We start from the raw sequence: 22523 nt of genomic DNA on the forward strand, positions 1-22523 counted from the left end.
TATATACCTCATGGAAAAATACTTGTTATTATTTGCTGGAAATTAATGACATTTGTAGTATTAGATGTTGCAATGGTGAAAGAAAGTTAGTGATGCGACATTTAAATAATTTGTTTTGAATATATTGATTAAATGCTGTGTGATTGTGCTTCAGAGAATAGATATTTTTAGTATTTCATTTTTCCTATTGAATTGGATGAGTTCTTTTTATGTCAGTTTGTTAGAAATTGATGGTGCATTTAGTATTTCCTTATTTTCGCGTTGAATAGGAGGCTTTAAATGTGCAAGACAGTAATTGATGTTTCATATACCGCGTTAAGTAGCTTAACTAGAGCAAGTATATACCAAAACCCGCTCGTGACAATTGCTTATTCGTATAGCTTACTTAATCTGGTTTCACGTAGTTAAACGATGGCACTGAATAAAATCGTGACCATTTCTTTATGTATATTTTAGCGTGGTCAAGTCCAGCAAGGTAATTAACACAGAAGAGAATAGGAAATCGTTGGGGATACAATAATAGCCACAGAAATATATGAACTTTTTATTATTACCACGTGAGGTGCAGAAGCAAGGGTATAAACTGCGCAATACCCTTCGGTGTCTACCCAACAGGAAGTGGTCTTTTAACCTAACCTGCGCGGCGGCATGTTTGTCCCAGGGTATATTTTGAGGTTTCTCGAGTTGGGGCGACGTCAGTCAGTCTCCGGAAAGGTAGTCATGCGCGTGGGAAAGGTCATTCAGGGTGAACTGCAACGACCCTTAGGGTGCAAGTTCAGCTGAAATTTGTGTCCCGGAGTTTTTTGAGGCTTTAATGTTAATGTTAAAATTATTTTTCTATGCTCTTTTTTTTTCGTTATCGTTTGTGATGGGTTTAGGTGTTCCGTGAGTTTTGTATTTGATGGGTGGCGAGCATTACTTAGGAAATTCTACGAATTTTTTTAATCCTGGATTTAATGTTGTGCCAATTGTTGTTTTTAGTTAATTCGCCTTTTATGGTACCTTTCTAGTAAATCCCAAGGTGTTGTAATTTGATAGTATCTCTTCAAGCTTTTTTATGTGAATAATTAAGGAAGAGATAAGTGATGAAGCATTCTTGTTATGTAGTTTGCATTATTATTTATTATATTATTATTATTATTATTATTATTATTTAGCCATGGAAGAAAATAAGGTCTTTAATTTATATGAATTAAAAACTTAACATACTGATGACATGAAACAAGGTAAGGTCTCTTTTAGGGTTTGCAATTAAGAATTAAATATCAGTGCTTTTGATATCGAGCTATATCTTATCGTGAATGACATTCGACGAAGCTAAAACCAATTCTTACGAGTTATTTTAAAGAAATTAACATCCGCTTTTGACATTTGTGACACGTTACGCCTTTTGAAATGTCCCCTACATGTATTTCTTTATAACTTTTAATTGGGTAACTTAGAGGTTAATGGGTTAAATTACTGTAATTCGTCACGGTGCGTTTGGCTAGGCGTAGGTGACACCGTATGAATCATTTATGTAGATTACATTCTCTCTCTCTCTCTCTCTCTCTCTCTCTCTCTCTCTCTCTCTCTCTCTCTCTCTCTCTTCCCATTTCTTGATCCTGGCGGTGGCTCCCACAGAACACGTATATGCTTCACGGTTGAACGAATAATTTAACTGGTATCCCCTGAGTTACGTAGATGGCCGTGATATGAGAGAGAGAGGAGACCGAGAGGAGAGAGAGAGAGAGAGAGAGAGAGAGAGAGAGAGAGAGAGAGAGAGAGAGAGAGAAGTAAATAATAGCTTAGAAAGGCCCTTCCTTACTCATTTTGATATTGTGGTGTTTAAAAGATATTTGTAGTTTTTATCTTTCTCTCTACCCTGGGCTTCAAACCCGACAGAGAGAGAGAGAGAAGAGAGACCGAGAGAGGTCGAGGAGAGAAGAGAATGAGGGAGAGAAGAGAGAGAGGAGATTTAACTATAGTCTCAGAAAAACAAAAAAACACAAAAAGAAGCCCTATACAAAATTTTTCGAGAGAGAGGAGGAGAGAGAGAGAAATTTGGCTTTTAGTCTCAGAAACAAAAAAATCTATACACGAATGTTTCACGAGAGAGAGAGAGAGACGAGAGAGGAAGAGGAGAGAGAGAGAGGATGAAGATGAGAGAGCAGAGAGAGAGAGAGAGAGAGAAGTAAATAATAGCTTAGAAAGGCCCTTCCTTACTCATTTTGATATTGTGGTGTTTAAAAGATATTTGTAGTTTTTATCTTTCTCTCTACCCTGGGCTTCAACCCGCAGAGAGAGAGAGAGAGATCCCACGAGAAGAGAGAGAACCGGAGAATGGAGAGAGCGAGCGAGCAGGAGAGAGAGAGAGAGAGATTTAACTATAGTCTCAGAAACAAACACAAAATAAGCCCTATACAAAATTTTTCGAGAGAGAGAGAGAGAGAGAGAATTTTGCTTTAGTCTCAGAAACAAAAAATCTATACACTAAGTTTCACGAGAGAGAGAGAGAGAGAGAGAGAGAGAGAGAGGAGAGAGAGAGAGAGAGAGAGGAGAGAGAGAGAGAGTGAGTATATCTCCCGCTTCCCACGAGTTATCACTCGAGAAGGGAAACTCGCCCCGAGCTTGTCAATAGATGCGACCTGGTCGGAGCAACCCGGGCTGACCCGGTCAGGTCGGTTTCTCGCTGTGACAGGGGAGCTCGTACCCGTGAAGCCATTAAAGGTTGCACATGAAAATCCTGTTCTGCGCTTTTGACAGAGATAAGTCCCAGATTTTTCGTCCGCGATTTCTGGGAGATCTTCGTAGATTGAGGGCAGGAGAGAATAATGCTCTTCGGTCGCATTCGTGTTGTGTTGAGAGAAATTAACCTGTTTCTTTGGTGTGATTATTATTATTATTATTATTATTATTATATTATTATTATATTATTATTATTATTATTATTATTATTATTATTAATATCTTTGCAATGCACACCTGTAAGTTCATTTTTGCCTTATACATTTTTTAAATAACACTGCTCTATTATTATTATTTTTTTTTTTTTTTTATTTTTTTTTTTTTTTTTTTGCTCTATCACAGTCCTCCAATTCGACTGGGTGGTATTTATAGTGTGTGGGGTTCCGGGTTGCATCCTGCCTCCTTAGGAGTCCATCACTCTTCTACTATGTGTGCCGTTTCTAGGATCACACTCTTCTGCATGAGTCCTGGAGCTACTTCAGCTCTAGTCTAGATTCCTTTTCAGGGATCTGGGATCGTGCCTAGTGCTCCTATGATTATGGGTACGATTTCCACTGGGCATATCCCATATCCTTCTTATTTCTATTTTCAGATCTTGATACTTATCCATTTTTTCCCTCTCTTTCTCTTCAACTCTGGTGTCCCATGGTATTGCGACATCAATGAGTGATACTTTCTTCTTGACCTTGTCAATCAACGTCACATTATTATTATTATTATTATTATTATTATTATTATTATTATTATTATTATTATTATTATTATTATTATTATTATTATTATTATTATTATTATTTACCGTAGACACCTAGAAGTTCATGCTCTAAGACATTTCTAAAAAATAATACTGCACCATTATTAATGCTGTCCGTCACTGCTATTAAACTGATATTAGATTAAAAAATCATCCAAAATCCTTGGTGCACGTATTACGTATACTTTCTTACATTCAAGTTCATTTTTTTGTCTTTTGTTATTTTTATGAACTCCATTTTTGCTGTACATGTTTACGTGTAATTTTTTGGAATATTTATTCATATCTAATTTAACAACAGCTAATAATTAAATAAACATTTTATTTTGGCGTATCAAATTTTATATTAATTCAGTAGTTACGCGCACGCACAAGTGCAAGCCCACACATGTACATCACGTCTTTTCCTGCCATCTACGTGCCCCAGATATAGAAAGAAAAAAAAAAAAAAAATAGACGATAACTGGGTTGAGATGGTGCGAAAGAGTGGCACGGAGAGAAAATGGGTCACAATAAGGCCTGGAACCAACGGAACAATTGAATTATTTGCGATGTTGTTAAAAAAAATTCTGGATCTTTCTCGTCGACGAAAAAAAAAGTTACTGTAAATATTCAATTATGGCATCTTAAAAATTACCTCTCCGTTAACCTAGACGTGTAATTGGACGTAATTTGGTAATACAAATATACATAGACTATGCTGTGCGTGTAATCAAGTGGAAATTTAATGTAATTATTTAACATTATATCTCATGAGTGATGTTTAATTCATGGTTAATTCAGCTGAGAAATAAACGGGTGAGGAAAAAGCTTAGCGAATGAATGGTGGGTAGGAAAAAACTCAGCCAATGCTTAGCAAGGAAAAAACTTAGCGAATGCTGGGTAAGAAAAAACTTAGTGGAATGGTGGGTAGGAAAAAAAAAATTAAAAAAAACTTAATGAATGGTGGGTAGGAAAAAACTCAGCCAATGCTTAGCAAGGAAAAAACTTAGCGAATGCTGGGTAAGAAAAAACTTAGTGAATGGTGGGTAGGAAAAAAACTTAATGAATGGTGGGTAGGAAAAAACTCAGCCAATGCTGAGTAGAAAAAAAACTTAGCGAATGGTGTTTAGAAAAAAATTACCTTATGCTGGGTAGGAAAAAAATACTTAGCGAATGCTGGATAGGAAGCATCATTCTTATATATAGAATAGAATCACCGTATTGAAACGTGTTTATAATACCCCGTTCCAAACATGATTCGTTCGAACATCATCAGATATAAGACTAGCCAACTCCCAGGAGCCTTCTTCCGCTGTCAAAGGTGAAAGAGATAATTTCCATTTGCTTTCGTCTCCAAACTCCTTCTCACGCTGTGTTCAATTTTATGTTGATCGCAGGTAGCGTGGTAATGGATATACGTAGTGGGAAACCCCTTATTAATATTCCCGTTATGCCTTGTTCTTTGTTCTCGGGATCTGCTGTTTGTTACTGTCAGTTAGTTTTCTTGTCAGCTTTATGTACACAGTTTAACTGGTGTGGGTATGTGTGATATATATATATACTATATATATAATATATATATATATATATATATATATATATTTGAGTGTGTGTTCCCCTCTCAATTTTCTTCTTCTTCCCCTTCTTCTCGAGAATTCAATAAAGGATGTGAAGTACATAAGTGAAGAATCACTGACTTCGGTTCCACCTGCAGTCATAATTTTTGACGTTTCCTGTCATAAATACTAACCTCTCTGAGGAAGCTGAGCTTGTTTTCAACTTCATGCTGTTTTTTTTTTTCTATGCACGTTTTGTATGTTTCTTACTGCATTGATATTTTTCACGATGAAGCCCAATTTAAATTTCTCTTTAATTTGATTTTTTTCTTTATCTCTAAAAAAAATCACGGAAGGTTAACTTTGCAAGGGCAGAGTGGTTTTTTAATGCCTCTCAGGGGAGTTATTAGGGTATTTTTGCGAATTTGTAGTTTTATTTTCATATGACGGTTCCAAGTCTGCATTCTATTACTTCTTCGTGAGGCTGGTGGTCGAGAACACACACACAGATATATATATATTATATATATATATATATATATATATATATATATATATATATACACACACACACACGCACATACACACACATATATATATATATATATGTGTGTGTGTGTGTGTGTGTGTGTGTGCGTATGTATGTATATGAAAACTATTGTGAAAGTGTTTCGAGCGCCCTTACGTCCACCCACGAGTGTAAGGGTATCTAGATAACCTAGATAGTTTGGTGACACGGAATAGCAAAGGGTTGAGACTTGGCCCTCTATTCATCCAGAGAGTAAACGAATATATGGCGTCCTCTCCACTCGACAGTAGCATCCAGTTCCTGCCAGATGGTGCCCACAATTGAAGACCATTATCATAACTACCCACCCACTGAATGAAAAAGACCCTTGTAACTTAGATCATTGGTGGTTATTAACCGAACGAGTCCAAGTAGCATGCTCTTGACTACTGCTTGGAATGCAACAGTACTTTGACGTGGTCCTGTTTTGTTTTATTGGAAGCATTGAAAATACAAATCCCTACACATATTTATAGAGATTTTTTTTAAGAGTTTTACCAGACCACTGAGTTAGAACTCTCCTAAGGCATGCCCGAACGATTAGTTAGTTGTCTTATTTGTCAAATTTATTCGTAGGAAATTAGATTTTTTCAAGAAGTTGCAGTCTTGTAAAAATTTTCAAATTGTTTCTAGATTTTTTAAATTTCAGCTGATATTTCTTTCCTTGTGTGGTAGTTATAATATGAGACGATATATATATTGCCTTTTTTTATCGAATAATTATATTTAGTGTTGGGCTTACTGCGTATAACAACGGAGGAAGAATAAAAATCTTAAGATTCACAAAAGAACTGATGTAGACCTTTGGTCTTAAGGACGGAGTGAAAGTCCATTTTCAGTTCAACTGAGAATTTGGTTCCCAACCCCTACCCCCACCCCCTCAAAAGAAACCGAATAAAAATACTGCAATGACACGTAGAATGTTAAAGAATTAAAACATTTTGCAATATTTTTTCCATGAAAAATGTAAGCTTGATAAATAGTCTAATACTGTGGTTTACTTAAATGGTATGCTCATTGTGAAAATTGGAGGTACAATGCACAATCTTCTCTACCTTGTCATTTTTTTATGCTTAAGCTGTATATTCACGCGGTTTACATTTGATTTCATTAAATTATGTCTAAATGAGAAGTCTTCATTGCTTAAATGTGTGCATATTTAATTAATATTTATTAAAACTAAGAAAGGAAAGACTTTGTGCAGATATTATATCCGTTGTGTCCCTTCTACCATATCACTGATAGATTATCGTCATCAGTGTCTTCTGGCACATATTTTCATACCACTGCTTTCTCGGAGATTTTTGTGTAATCTTGTAAGAAGGACATCCTCGATCCAGCAATGAATCAGTCCGTTCCAGTTAATCGGTGATCCTTATCCTGATGTATGGATGGGATGAACTGGCATCCGGATCTGAAGAGAGAGAGAGAGAGAGAGAGAGAGAGAGAGAGAGAGAGAGAGAGAGAGAGAGAGAGAGAGAGAGACGGGGGGTGTTCGTTATATTTTGGGGAAGACCATCTATCTTCTCGTTGAGACGATTTTGAATCTGGAACTAATTTCATGAAACTTTCGAAATGTTGTTCTTGTTATTTATTGCTATTTTGTTTTTAACTCTGATGTTAGGCTTCTATCATGATGCACCATTTGACTTTATTAATCCAAAAATGGTGAATACAAGCCATCCATCCACCTCTGGGCGAAACCAGCCTTTGCAGCCGCCCCCCCCCCCCCCCCCACCCCCCCCCCCCCCCCCACTTGCCACCATGAGCATAATAATGAAGTTCTTTGTGACCTCACCCACCTCACTAACTACCTACCAGTGTACAGGGGTGCCACCCCACGCCCCTGCAGAACGCCTTCCCTCTAAAGCCCCTTCCCCCTCCCTTTACATGTTTGGTCTCCCACGGTTAGCGTGATGGTTGTGTGGTGAAGGGGTTACGGTCAGAATGTTACCCCTAGCCCCCCTCCCCCTTACGCAACTTCAGTCTCTCACATTTTAACAGATCTTATTGGTAGGATTTATAGTCCTATTTCCCTAGAGGGACGGTGCCTTTAGGAGGGGAAATGATTGGAGAGGGAAGGTTGGGGGTTGGGGGGAGTAGGAAGGAGCGTCTCGTTGGCCTCAACGAGGTTCTTTCATGTGGAGGAGTCTTGAGCCAGAATGTGTGGCTCCTGAATTGGCTCCCTTCTTTCAGAATGTCCTTTGAGGCTCTTTAACCTCATGTCCTTCGAGCTTTCCTATGTTCAAAGAGACTTAGTCGAGGCTGAATGCCCGCAGCCTTATTAAAACTGACATGTAGTGTTTATTTATTTTATAAACCTTTTGTTTCAGAATACGTTCATGTCTGTACTGTATAAACACACACGAACGCATTCACGCATTCGTACAACTTAGGTTTCTCGTGCATGAATGTATCCCGTGTGTTACACCGATTTGTGCATTAATAATTAAACTAAAAAAAGGCGAAGGCTCTACTAGGTACAGTAATAAAAAAGAAAGAAAGAAAAAGGTGAAGTCCCAAGTGTCATCCACCTCCCTCTAGCTCCCTCCCTCCCTCCCTCCCTCCCTCCAGCTCCCAGAAATAAAAAGAGAAAAGAAAAAAAATATCCTTCGTGTGCTTGTTACTGCTTCCTGTTCGGGTTTTCTTCACTACAAGTTTCGTCTTGGTTGCCTGGCTCTCCAGTTCGTAAATTGAGTTGAGAAACTATAAGAATATGGTGCTCATATCTACATATCCTTCTGTGATTCAAAGTTTATCGCTGAAATTAATGTACTTAAAAAGAATTTTTCATTAGAAATAATTTTTTTTCCCATTCAGAACAATTGGATTCCAACCATAGTTTCTCATTTAGAGATGACGTTTGGGAAACATTATCGGTTGAAAGGATATCGAGGCTCAAATACTTATATTTATTCATACTTAAATCAGGTTTCTCAACGGTAATAAGTATATGGACCAGTGACACATTAAAAAAAATAGTTGAATCCAAGTCTCTCATTGTAAAATAACCACGTTTAGCTGAACACCTGTTTTTTTAAAATACCAATTTCTCTGTACTATAGACCCCACATATATAAATAACTTCCATTTCCCTAATAAATAAAATCAGCCACCCCAACTATTAAAATATTAATTTCTCTTGTACCATAGCCCCAAATATATAAATACTCATTTCTCTTGTACCATGGCCTCAGATATAAAAATACTTATTTATTTTGTACCATAGCCCCAAATATATAAATACTTAGTATTTCTCTTGTACCTTAGCCCCAAACGTGAAAATACTCATTTCTCTTTTACCATAGCCTCAAATATATAAATACTAATTTTTCTTGTACCATAGCCCCAAATATAAAAATACTCATTTCTCTTGTAACATAGCCTCAGATATAAAAAAAAAATACTCATTTATCTTGTACCATAGCCCCAAATATATAAATACTCATTTTTCGTGTACCATAGCCCCAATTATATAAATACTCATTTCTCTTGTACCATAGCCCCAGTTATATAAATACTCATTTCTCTTGTACCATAGCCCCAGATATATAAATACTTAGTATTTCTCCTGTACCACAACCCCAAATGTAAAGTAACAGGGATCAGTATCTCAACTGTAAGTGACAATGTTGATGGAAACTTAAGCCCTGAAACGAAATACCGCGTGAAACTCTGTAAGACCGACGAGCATCGCATTACGCTGACAAGACTTCGTGTCTTGAATGTGATCCGCCAAGTGAGAACTCTCGAATATAGGCGAAGAAATTATGGCTTTGTTCTGTAAATAACAAAAAATGAATCGACGAGTTTTTTTATATAGAGATAAATAAAGTAACGTCTTTTTTTAGTATATATTCAATAAGAAGGGCTGTCGGTGATAATTTAGAGATAAATGAAGGGATGTTTTTTTGTTTCGTATATATTCAGTCAAAATGGTTGTCACTGGTGATTTGTAAAAAAGAATTTCATACCTGACTGAACGCTTATCTTTATATAAAAATTTGTTTTTCTTTTGAATTTATTGATCGTCTTTTGATAGGGAAGATAATATGGGGAAGGGAGACCAGATGATGAGAGTAATTATGTAATGAAGCTTAATATCTTCAGCCGAATGAAGAGATTTACTGTACAGATAGAATTTTAATTGTTAGATCGTTGAGCTTTGATGTCGGGAGGAATAATTTATCGCCGATCTTGAAGTTAACCGCTCTCTCTCTCTCTCTCTCTCTCTCTCTCTCTCTCTCATCAGGTACCATCCTAAATGGGGGGAGGGTCCTCCCCATCCATCCTGCTCTCTCTCTCTCTCTCTCTCTCTCTCTCTCTCTCTCTCTCTCTCTCTCTCTCTCTTCCACTCCTTTCCACACCCATGTTTTCAGCGTCCCCGTTGACGCCAAGAGTCGGAGTGGGAGGGGTGGGGGGCGGGGGGCGGCGGATTTGGTATGCAACCTGCAATGGCAAAAGATCTCTCGTGATTCATGCGGTGAATATGAAGGAGGGGCGCCGCCACTTCATTTTCTGCCGACAGTCTTTGGCGGTTGTCCGTTAAAGAGACTTTTTTTTTTCTTTTTTCTTTTTTGCCAGGTCGAGAGAGAGAGAGAGAGAGAGAGAGAGAGAGAGAGAGAGAGGTGAAATCTCTTATATTAAGTTGGCTGCATGTACGTTCTTAAAATTACAACCAAGTCCCAAGTGTGTGTGTGTAAGAGAGAGAGAGAGGAGAGAGAGAGAGATTTGGATATTAAAGGCTATTTACTTTATCTCACCTGACCTCCATTTATTCTATTTATAGATAGTAAATAGTTGTTGATAAATAATGAAAAATTACGTGTGTTTCCCACATAAATAGTAAATAATGGTAAATGAATAATGATAGTGTGTTTCCCACAACTTGTTAAGGGTTATGATAAATAACTTTTTTATTTCCGTAATGGTGGAAATTCAGCGATCTTTTTATGTATTTATTTTTATGAAACTTGTAAAGTTGACAGAATGAATAGGCCGTATTTCTTTTAAGTAAATTCACGCTTGCAAAGACACTGCATGAGAATTAAATTATTATTTTTAGTAGTAGTAGTAGTAGTAGTAGTAGTAGTAGTAGTAGTAGAAGTAGTAGTAGTATTGCACCCACAACTACTATGAAGGAAAATATGTTATCGTATTATTGCCCATATATATATATATATATATATATATATATATATATATATATAGATATATATATAGTATATATATATATATGTGTTCAGTTATACGAGTGAGGTTTAAATCTCACTCGTATAATTGAACAGGAAATTCCGTGTCTTAAAGTCAGGCTTGTGTCGAGTAATCCTTGCACTATTCGATCGTTTTTTAACTTTAAAGATCGCCTTCAGCCCTTCATGAGATCCAACGTTATTTATAAATTCACATGCCCTGGATGTCCGGGCTCTTACGTTGGATCGACTCGGAGGTTGCTGAGGGTCAGATATTGTAGCCATTTGGGCTTTAGCTTCCGTACAGGTCAAAGGATAAAACAACCAGAATTTTCCAATATCAGAAACCACTCAATAATATGCAAGACTGAAATTAAAAAAGAACATTTTACAATAATTGATTATGTAAAACATCCTGACCAACTAACAACGCTTGAGTCGTTATATATTAAAAGACTGGTGCCCTCATTAAACGGTAATTTGTCCTCGTCACCTCTGTACCTGGCATAGTTGTCGTCGCTTCTCTCTGCCAACTGTAACTCATTCCATCTTCACCTCCTCTGATCATGGAAGGTTGGTGTTTTTAGTAGTCTCTCTTTTTATTTACTGCTCTTTTAATCTTTTTTAGACTTTATTTTTAAAATTGTGAATTCCTTTTAAACTTTATATGATTTTAATATGTCATTGTATTTTATTCACAGACTGATGATGCACACAGTTGTGCGAAACGTCTCATATTTAATAAACTTGGCCTTTTAAATATAGTATCATGGACTCCTTCTGGACCTATATATATATATATATATATATATATATATATATATATATATTATATAAAAAAAAGAGAGAGAGAGGAGGAGAGACGAGATGAGGACGAGAGAGAGAGAAGGAGAGAGAGACAGAGAGAGAGAGAGAGAGCGCTACCTTATATAATTAGACTTATCTAAATGTGGTCCATATTAAAATCGTTATATACCAGGAAACATCCGTATTCGTAACACAGGCGACAATTCTTCCTTAAGGGGAATCATTGCGCCCTATCTGTTCAGAAGTCCTTGATACCTTGGTCACTGGGCAAGTGTCCCGGGGTGATAGGCCGTCATTAGTATGTGAGAACAACATCGCAATCAACATATGCAGCGGCTATTTGTATGTTGGCGGAATAATGAAACACATAAGATCGAACGTATGTGGCTAAATCAAAGCTATGTTTATGTACTGCTGCTAATTCTGCGCTTCTAAGGTTTTGTTCTAGTTTTGTGGTCCAGATATTGATTACTTCTTCAATATATTTAATTTATTGTAATGTATCTTCGTTGATATTTAATTGCTAACCAGTGAATACATTCATTGATTTATCTAGCTTGAGTTTATGCCTTTAGCCTGGTATATTGTTTGACAGTCCTCCGAGACCCATCAAGAAATATTTTTGTATTGTTATCAAAGACAATAATAATAATAATAATAAAAATCTCATAGATTGGTTTAGAAGTACTTAATTTTTATTGCCTTTATTTATACTCATTATTTATTATAGAAAGTACTTTATTTTTATTAAACTTTATTTACATGAATGATTTTCATATAATAATAATAATAATAATAATAATAATAATAATAATAATAATCTCGTAGACTGCTTTAGAAGTACTTAATTTTTATTGTCTATTTATACTCGACATTATTTATTATAGAAAGTACTTTATATTAAACTTTACCTACATGAATAATTTTCAAATATGTCATTATAAAATATTTGTATATTAGTCTATGTAGTGCGCAATTTGAGATTCCTGCATGCCCCGTGAGAACTAGATAATTTTTTTCCCTAATGTATTATTCGCATTGACAGGATACCAAACCTAATGAAACCTTATGAAAGCTTTTAAATGCGTCTCGCACAGTACATTAGGCATCTCTGTTGTCTTTAATGTCTAATTCGTTAGGCTACTCGCATTCTCTCACCGCATTAAACCTGCGAACGAGAAGGACGCTTAGTTGTTTTGCAACGATTAGGACACTGCAGTTAAATGCACCCGAAAAGGGGTTCGGATGGTGCTGTCATAATGTGGCAGTTCGTACTCCTGACGCGTGATGGAGAGGGTTGGGGGTGAGGGGCGGGGGGGTTTCTTATGTCCTTTGCTTTTCTTGAAGAAGGGCTGTCAAGCGTTGCACCAAAGCTTCCGGGGGAATCGAATAGATGCGTCGCCCTGCGTATTGAGAGAGTCTCGGGAAGCTTGATAACGACCCCTTCTTTTGAATATGTAGCGGTCAGCTTTGCCCAGAATATTTCAGAATGAAAGGGACTTGAATTGCCAATAAACTCCTCTCTCTCTCTCTCTCTCTCTCTCTCTCTCTCTCTCTCTCTAAAACTCTCTCTTGCGTGTAGAGGTTGGGGGGGGGGCCAGGGGCCATTGGAAAGGGGAAAAACAAAAAAAATGTTTATTCCACTGGGAAGGAAGACTGTTATTCCAACTATAATGAAAGCTTAGACTGTCTGTTAATTAGCCTTTTGGAAAAGTAGGAGGGTTTAGGTTCGCCCTTTACTTTCGAGGCTCGAATTCATATGGAGTCTTTACTTTCTCTACTATGAAAACGTTAGACAGTATTTTGTAGAAAGTGATCCATTCAGATAAACCCTTGGATGCTCGTACCTACACTTGTGTGTGTGTGTGTGTGTGTGTTGGGGTGGGGGGGGGGGGGGGGGGGCTGCTCGGCACGGACGGTATCTACGTGACACACAAGATCGAAATGTAAGTTGGCAACGACATGCTTAGTTGCCAGATGGCGTTCCCTGATTAATTCAGGTCTGGCATTTTGGTTGTTCCGTCTTAGACCGAAAAGAAAAATCGTCTTCTTTCTTAAGAGTCGTTTTTAATAGATATAACAAAGCATCGAGGTTAAGAGAGAGATAAGTACCTAGAGAAAAATGATATATGCGTGCTGAAAATCCGTGATCCGCGTTAACGTGCGATAATTCCAGAGCAGAAGTTACGAGCGTTTTTGCTCCCATTTATTCATTTTTATATATGTTTTTTCTGCATTTATATATTATATATTCTATGCCTTATATATATATATATATATATATATATATTATATATATATATATATATATATATATAATGTCATGAGACATACGCGTATTAATTGGGTCTCGTTATACCTTGAAGCATTCCAGTTTCCGCTCGTTTTGTTCTTGAAATGAATGTTTCATGCTCTCATACTTGATGCATGACTGACGTCATCGATTCATTAGGTTGTCTAGACCAGTGTTACATCAGAAGCTTCGTCGCTTCGGGGTAGACCCCCCCCCCCCCACAATCTCTCATTCCCACCCTTCCCCTGATTTTTTTCCCTATTATTCAGCATTTTTTCTGTCTTGGTTTAAAAAGTCCGTAGGGCAACACAAAGCCGCCTCACTCTCACACCTTACCAACAGTGGGTCAAGGCAATAAATCAGTCAATACCTTCTGGACCAGAATTCCGTAGATGTTGCCCGTTGCCCATTTCCATTGACCTCTCGAAAAAGGTCATGCGACCTCTCTCAAAAAAAAAAGAAAAAAAAAAGGTCATATTTCCGCAGAGCACTTTATGCACGCGTCACTCCCATTTCCCGATCACTTCAGTTGATCTCCGTCGCGTCCTGAGAGAGACTACTTTGCCCCTAGAAGCGAACAGACCGCTTATTGGCTTATTGATACTTTAATTAACAGAGAAAACCGGTACGACGAAGTAGTGAGTTCTTTGTTTAAGCAGGAAACATCGCCCAGAGCAATTGCAATTTCTGCAGCTCTTGTATTGTGTCCGTGGGCGGTACGGGTCCTCTTCCTGTTCCTTTTTTCCAAGAGTCGATTTATCGGCTGCAAAACAGCTTTAATGTCGCGTTTCCCTTTGTTGTTCAGTTTACGAATCTTCAGGTTCGTTGTGGGAATTCCCGGAAGAGAGGGGGGAGGGAGAGAATGGGAGGAGGGGGGGGTAGAGTTTCAATTTGGAGTAGTGTGAGGTGTTAAACTCTTATCATATAATGCACAGTAAACAGCCGGTAGCCTTCATAAGCAGCGGTAGCATTAAAAACTGTGTACTATACGCATTCACAGCGTCATCTGAGAAATTCATATATCTTTGAGTCTTTTACCGACGACACAGTAAGTCTGTTTATTTTCTAAAAGGGAAATGCTGAAGTTAGTTTGTGTAGTTTTCCATTTAAAAATGAGATTTCGGTGTCGTGTGTGTATGCGGTTGTTCTTCTTCTTCTTTTTGAGAAAACGATCTGATTTAATTCAAAATTAACGTTGGTGATTCCGATAGCTATGTTGTCATGTGTTTATTCGATAGTTACCTTTACCGCTCCTAAAGAATGGTTGTGAACTTGACGTGGTTTATTCCAGAATACCACTTGAGTTTTGAGTTTTATATATTCTAACTGGAGTGTGTTGTTAGAATACCAGTGGTATTAGGTTTTAATTATAAGATTGTGAATTAATACTATTATTTAAGTGGATTCAATTGGAACTCGATCATTTTTTATTGCTGAATGTAGTATTCCTCCGGATAACTACGATACGTAGCATATTGATTAGAGAAGTATATTAAAATATATAAAAATACACCAGTGCTTAGACTATTTCCAGTTTTTAACATCCTCAATGATTGGTTTACTGATCTTGTTTACATAGAGGACTTTCAGTAAAATAACGGTCAATAAACTTATGATATTTCTGGTGAAAGTGAATAAACAGTCATTATCGGATTCTGTAGAGCTCTTGATACTAGAATAATTATGCTTGAATACAGTTCGTTTCATTTGCATTGTATTTGCAAAAACAAACCTGACACTCAAGTCAGGGAGGTAATAGCTAATAGTTTTTTTATTTTATTATTTATAGTTTTAATTTTTATATAGAGAAAGCATGATGTTATAAAGCTAGAGTTGCGCTTGGAATGCTGACCAAGGTTATTAGTTCTGCTTGTATAATTCTAATCTACCGTCAGCTATAGATTAATCTTTATTCATCGTGAATCCAAGCACTTTCTGCAATACCTTTTTGCCACCCGCAAAAGAAAGTTACCCAGCCTTCTAAACTCGACAGCAGAGGCAGCTCTCTCTCTCTCTCTCTCTCTCTCTCTCTCTCTCTCTCTCTATCATCATCATCATCATCTCTCATAATGACGTCATCATCATCATCTCTTATAATTACGTTTGTCTCTTCTCGTATTCACAGGCCGAGGAGTTGAACAGCATCGTTGGGCACGCCTTCCGCCTTGCCTACGCCGCCCACCTTCAGAAATCCGGGGCTACCATCCGAGATGTGATCCCCACCCACGCCCACGGCAACACCCCTCCTCCTCCACTCCCGCACACCTTAGCTCATTCCCACAACCACCCGCACACGCACACGCCCTCGCCCTCAGGCACACCCACACACACCCACACGCATCACACACACAACATCCACACACCACCGCACAACAAAAGGTCGTGTGAGCATCATTGTTCCTCATCATCCTTACAGGTATAATGAATTTGATCACTCGGAGACATTCATGTTTATATTTAAATTCATATTTGTTTCATATTTTTTTTTATTTCACGCTGCTTTTTTCAGTGCATCAGTGGCTTTATCATGAAAGAAAATTGAAAATGTTTCAAGAGCAGTTTTGATTATGTATGCCTATTGTAGGAAATGTTTTATATAATTATTTTCGTTTTATTTTCATCACGGAAACCGTATAACCAACTTGAACACGAACACATGTTCTTGACACGTTCATCTCTCATATACCCTCTCCTGTTAGTGCCCATTATGATAAACGTCTTTAGTATCCATCCCTTTATAAGAAGTACTAATGTATTCAATTTTATTTCTCAACTTTCATTTCTGCCTTCTTATGAAATAACCATCAAATTCATTGTCTTCAATTCTCTCCCTCCGTTTGACAGCCTAATAATTGTCTCCACCATTTCCATTTCCCCCCCGGGTTCACCCGCTCTAATTGTCTCCTTTTCCCCCCAGGGTGCCGCAGCCTCTCGCGATTCTAGTCCAAGCCCCAACATGAGAACGCCTGGTAGCCCCGCCTTAGCCCAAAGCCCCTCGCACGGTTCGCTAGGAGGCCTACAGAAACCTTCCTCACTGCCAGGCCTTCACACTCATCCCGAAAATGACAATATTTTACATTCGCCCGACAGCGAAAACAGTAACAGGTAAGGAAGGCGGTTTTGATTGGGTCGCTATTATCAGTATTAACAACACGTGACTTACCAGCTACCCCTCTATGATTATTATTTTCCCTACAGCTGCTAAATTGAGGCTTATATTCCTTCAATTATACTGTTATTCCATATTGAGATTTATTATTAAATTTCTCCGTAAAAAGAAAATTATTCAAAACTGGATTGATGTTAACAAACATTGCTGAACTTGAACCAAAGTCTAGATTACAGCACCAGACATTTGTAGTTAAAATAATTAATCGCTGATTATTATTGAAGTATTTGAATATTGTTTTTTTATTAATAAATATTAATGTTATAAAACATCCTTACTTCAATATAGAGTATTTGAATATTAGATCTCAAATTAATAAATAATAATGAAATTAAACATAGGTACTTGAAACAGAATTGATAGTAACACGCACTGCTGAACTGGTAACTCGGTCTATATTACCAAAACGTACATGTCAAGCTAAAACAATTCATGTATTATTATCATTATAGAAGTATTTGAATATTAGCTTTGATATTGATAAATAATAATGAAATAAACATCCATATTTAAACATGAATTTGTAACTCGGTCTAGCATTACCGAACTAAACTAATCAACTGAATACAATTCATCGGTGATTTTTTATAGAAACATTTGAATATCAATTTTATATCGAGAAATCATGACCGAAGTCAAATTGCAACGTCATCCATCATCCTCAGCCCGTCTGAGCTTAACAGCACCAAAAGACTGGCCGACAAGCCGCCGCTCATCAAGAAGCTGAGTGTGACCTTGGAATCCACTCTCAACCTGGAGGAAGACCTTCGCCCCCTAGTCACCTCGTCGTCGTCCTCGTCTTCGCCTTCGTGTCACACCACCACCTGCGTCACCACCGGCTCCAGCTCCTCCTCCACCACCAGCACCGCCGTCGTCGGGTACGTCAACGAGAAAGTCAGCGACGCCGTCGTGCCCAGTGTGGTCTCGTCTGCCGATGTACAGGAACACCAGGAAAATGATAACAAGTGGTAATAACAATGACGTCTTTTTTGTCTGTTTGTAAAGATAATCATTTTGCCGAGTTGCTTTTTTGTCTTGTTCGTTAGAGGCTGCTGCTTCTTATTTTTATTTATGTGTTCCTTTATGAATTTGTATTTCTTTATTTTCAAAGTCGTTAAGGAACTAATTGGCATGACCGCCGAGACTGAAAATGAGAATGCCCTTAGCAATAGGGAATTTCCTTCTCTCTTTGTCAAGTTTAGACAATTATAATTTAGTCTCATTTGGCGATTTTAGCTCATTTTGCTTTATCTTCTGGTATAGATAACCATTTTTAGTTATACATTTAAAAAAAAAACACAAATAAGTAATTTAGTTTAGTGTGATTTTATTTTCATTTTTATCACCCTTGACATTTTTTTGTTATGTTCAGTTTGTCTCTTTCTTACTCGATGGCTAGAGAGTATCGTTTTCGGCCGACGTTGTTGTAAACATTGAGTTTGATCTAAGTAAACGTCCAATATTTCAGCCGCATTTCCGACGATGTGAAGTTAAAGCGCATCTCTCAAATATCCGTCAGCTCAAGTGCTTCGTCAGGAGTGGTGGGTCTTGATGTGTCCACGTCTAGCACACGGTCTGCGACTCCGCCCCCTCTCCCCGAACGCTCAGATTCGCTCACTCCCCCAGAGGAACCACACCTCAAGACAGCTGCTTGGTTCCAGGCAGGAATTCCCAGGTGAGCAAGGCTTCAAAATCCTTAAACCTTCTCGTTCTACTTTTAATATGTAAGATTCTGGCATTTTTTTTAAGGCCCTGAAGTACCATAAGACCTTAAAAGTCAATTTTCAATTGCTGATTTTGGCAAGCATATTTTATTATGATGAGTGTTATCTAGTGTCACTAGACCTTAAAAGCTATTTTTCAAAAAAAAAAAAAAAAAAAAACTATCTGAAGTAAATATGTAGTGTGTTTGTGTAATATAAGCAACGATTAAATTTTAAGCGAGGCATTTTTGTCATTGACCTTCTACTTAAATGAAACTCTTCCTTACAGAGAGATTGCCCTCGAGGTGTTGAGTCATGAGCCTGTTGGAGCTTTCATGGTGAGAGAGTCCACGAGCAAGCCAGGGTGCTACGCCCTCAGTCTAAGGGTGCCACGAGATTTTACAGTCTCGGGAATTGCGCATTATCTCATTGTCAAGACCAATAGAGGCTACAAAATAAAGGTATTGTATTTTATTATTAATTAGTAATTCAGTTATTACTGCTGGAGAGTTGTATCAAGACAGTTGTACAGTCATAAAAAGCAAGGGAAATCCTCGCTCCCAGTAATTCAAAAATGTTCGATTTCATGTTTCCTTTGAGTGTCAATTTTTTTTACCCTTAAAATTGGAGGGAATCACTGTTAAAACACATTGAATTACAACCCTTATCTTGCAAAAAAAAAAAAAAAAACAAAAAAAAAAAAAAAAAAATGCATGCTTACATAACTGTCTAATCCAGATATGTAATTTGTGGGAGTTGCCCAATAGTTCCTTAATTAAGTTAACTGGTTTGGGAATCAACCAGTCAAGACATTACTGAAGTGGGATATCTGTGATGATGATGTCTCACATCTAAGCAATGTCTGTCTTTGGCAGCATGGATCTCATGTCATTTTATGGTGATCGTCATCTAGTGTTTTAGGTCAGTTGATGAATAGGGGTTGGTGGTTTCCATAAACGAGGAGAAATTCGCTTCGCTCTATTTAACGTTGACTAACCATGGATTTTCTCCAGTAATCTAAAGACAACTTCCCCATTGATGTTGTCATATTTGAGACATTTGAAAGGGAAATGTCACATTCACGGCATTTGTTAAAATGACTGTTTAGCCTGTCGTCTTCGTTGGAGATTGCTTGCTTCTTATTGTAGACATTGGAAGTAAGAGCCTGCAATCTCCAATCTGCAACTACTTGGGCTTATGAATCCACCGGGATATCTGCTTTGGTCCTCAGTGTTGCTTGCTACTTATTGTAGAAATTGAAAGTAAGAGACTATCTGCCACTTCTTGGGATGATGAATCCACCAGGGTATCTCCTTAGATCCTCAGTGAAATTATTCCAGCTGTGGAAATTCGTCTTTGTAGACCCTTGGCCTATTTGAATCTAGATTTTGTGCAGAAGTTTGCTTTTGTTCCATTTGCAATCGATATCCCATACGTTCTCAATCTAGATCCCTTTACAAGTGTTAATAGGGGCCATTGTTGACGCCATACACTTGGAAAGTTGCCTAGCCTGTCAAATATCATTACCAGCCAAGAACCAACACAAACACGATGTACCTCTGATTGAGTTCAACTGTTCCTGTCTTTTATCTCCTCTAAAGTGGATGTTTTTTTTTTTCATTTTTCAATTGATATCTAACAGCATCTTGGTTGTTAGGTAATTTGCAGTTGTCTTCTATTTCACCCCAGACCTCTGTGCCAAGCCATCATTGTTGGCAATGTTGGAAGATTATGGCTATACATATACATATTCTGTTACGAGTAATATTATTGTTCTCTTGGGAAATACGTAAGTTAAACTTGCAGATTTTGTTTTTGCAAATCTGCCTAATTATTTCATAATTGGAATGTCATATTTATCACCACAACCTTTGTTTTAGAGGATTATCAATATCATCCCCTCAGGTTCCTTGGTGGTAATGAAGGGAAACCTTGTCGATAATGCATCTCCAGTGAGGAAGGATGCTTGACCACCCTTTGCATTGGTTCAGTGGAAATGTAGATTCCTGAGACAATAGGGTTCTCTCTGGTTTGGGAGTCATTTTGATATGGTAGGTTAGGTTATTCAGGGTATCTTTATATTTATATATAAACTCCAGGATATATCCCATTCCAATAATTGCCTTTTTGTTAACTTTAAGGTAAGAACTTTGGTTACACCTTAGTGCTGACCATGTAACCACAGTTTGTAGTTGACATGTCAGGATGCTTGTGTCCTTCTAAGTTGCACATTATAGAATCCGACCATTTCTTTTCTCTTGGGACTCTCTCAAATAATGGAAGGGATAAATGGTGACCTTCCAAGGATGAGAATGGTACAGGCCAGGGGTAGCCTTTGTTTCCCCGTTGTGTTTCACATTGTTCATAGTGTGAAGATCAACGGGAAGCAAAAGCCACCCCTGGCCTGTACCATCCTCATCCTTGGAAGGTCACCATTTATTCTTTCTCTTACTTGAGAGTGCCGAGATTGAAACCTGCACATCGTTCACATAGAACCAAAGTAACTTACATAAAACTAAAGTAACAGTGCTATTGGTTTCACAATGGATGGTTGTGTTGTGTTTTGTTTAATTATATTAATTGTACCGTTTCCCATTTGCCACAGTATTTGAGTGAGGAAGAGTTGTAACTATTCATAGGATACTGATCTGGTCAAATTTCGTTATAGTTCAGAGGATACTGATTTTGCCATAATTTCTATAGTATAAAGATTACGTATTCAAAATATTTATTAATAAAAAAGTATAAGGATACTTACTGTATTGTAAATTCAAAATATTAATGAAAAAGTATAAGGATACTGATGTAGAAAGAGATAATTAGACAATTATCCCCTAAATGAACTAAACCCCGTAGTGTATACTACAGAATATTGTGTATATACTACAGAATATTGTGGTATATACTACAGAATACTGTAGTATATACTACAGAATACTGATGAAAAGGTAACTAGACATGCAATAAATTTTCCCTAAATGAAGCCTGTAGTATACTACAGTTAACAACACACACCCTACAGCAAAAGGAAAATTATTGATGTATGAATAATCAGAACCACCACAAAAAAAAAAGCAAAATTATTAATTATTTATTTAAAAATAAGTTGTGTCCAGAAAAGAAAGATCTTCCTGTTACTCGTGATTACCAGCTTCTAAAATCTTATTTTCTTAGTTGATGGTGAAGAGGTCACAGTTATCTTTTTTTGCACTAGATTACCATCTTCATGTCCTGTGGTTCTCTTGCTAGGAAAGATGTCCCGATTTCTTGTTTTTTTTGCACAGGATTGCCAGCTTCTGTCCTGTGGTTCTCTTGCAGGTGAAGAGGTCCCGATTTCTTTGCATAGAATTACTTGCTTCATGTCCTGTGGTTCTCTTGTTGCATTTTCTCTGATTTGAAGTAGATTACCAGCTTCTAAAAGCTTATTTTCTTCGTTGAGAATATCCTAGTTCTCCTTTGCAATGTTCTACGTAGAAGGTGCCAGCCCCTGTTGAAAAAAATTATAGTTACTAAACTGATAAAGAACAAGTACTGAGAAGTTATTTTTCAATAGTGCCCGACTCTTGACCAATCGAGGGAAACTGTTCTTTCTGGCATGTATTTTAACAGTGGATAAGAAACCTTTCATCTGAAACTCTTTTAGCTATCAGCAAACATCTTAAAAGACTGTAATGATAAATCTTTTAGGGGCATGTACCCCTTAATATGCAATTATTCTTTATGAAAATTTTTGATAAGAGGAGTGAGGAGGTCCTCGACGACTGATTACTTC

At 37.4% G+C, this 22523-nt stretch overlaps 1 protein-coding gene and 1 long non-coding RNA gene across 8 annotated transcripts in view; one reads left to right on the top strand and one right to left on the bottom strand.

Moving 5' to 3' along the window:
* The window catches only part of LOC135204142 (EGFR adapter protein-like), a gene marked incomplete in the record, with an annotated part of 933128 nt that overhangs the window by 907069 nt on the left and 3536 nt on the right, over positions 1-22523 (top strand). For 4 of the 7 annotated variants that reach the window (XM_064234151.1, XM_064234149.1, XM_064234155.1 and 1 more), the window contains 5 exon segments: positions 16005-16295; positions 16797-16984; positions 17714-18016; positions 18517-18723; positions 19041-19212. In XM_064234151.1, coding sequence (XP_064090221.1) covers positions 16005-16295; positions 16797-16984; positions 17714-18016; positions 18517-18723; positions 19041-19212 — 1161 coding nt within the window. 7 annotated transcript variants of the gene reach the window in all.
* Positions 21830-22523, bottom strand: part of LOC135204143 (uncharacterized) — a 145969-nt gene continuing 145275 nt past the window's right edge. Inside the window, exon 2 of the long non-coding RNA XR_010312112.1 lies at positions 21830-22238. This is a non-coding gene — a long non-coding RNA (uncharacterized LOC135204143). The remainder of the gene's footprint in view (positions 22239-22523) is intronic.

This window comes from Macrobrachium nipponense, chromosome 44, assembly GCF_015104395.2.
Source record: "Macrobrachium nipponense isolate FS-2020 chromosome 44, ASM1510439v2, whole genome shotgun sequence".
Taxonomy (NCBI): domain Eukaryota; kingdom Metazoa; phylum Arthropoda; class Malacostraca; order Decapoda; family Palaemonidae; genus Macrobrachium; species Macrobrachium nipponense.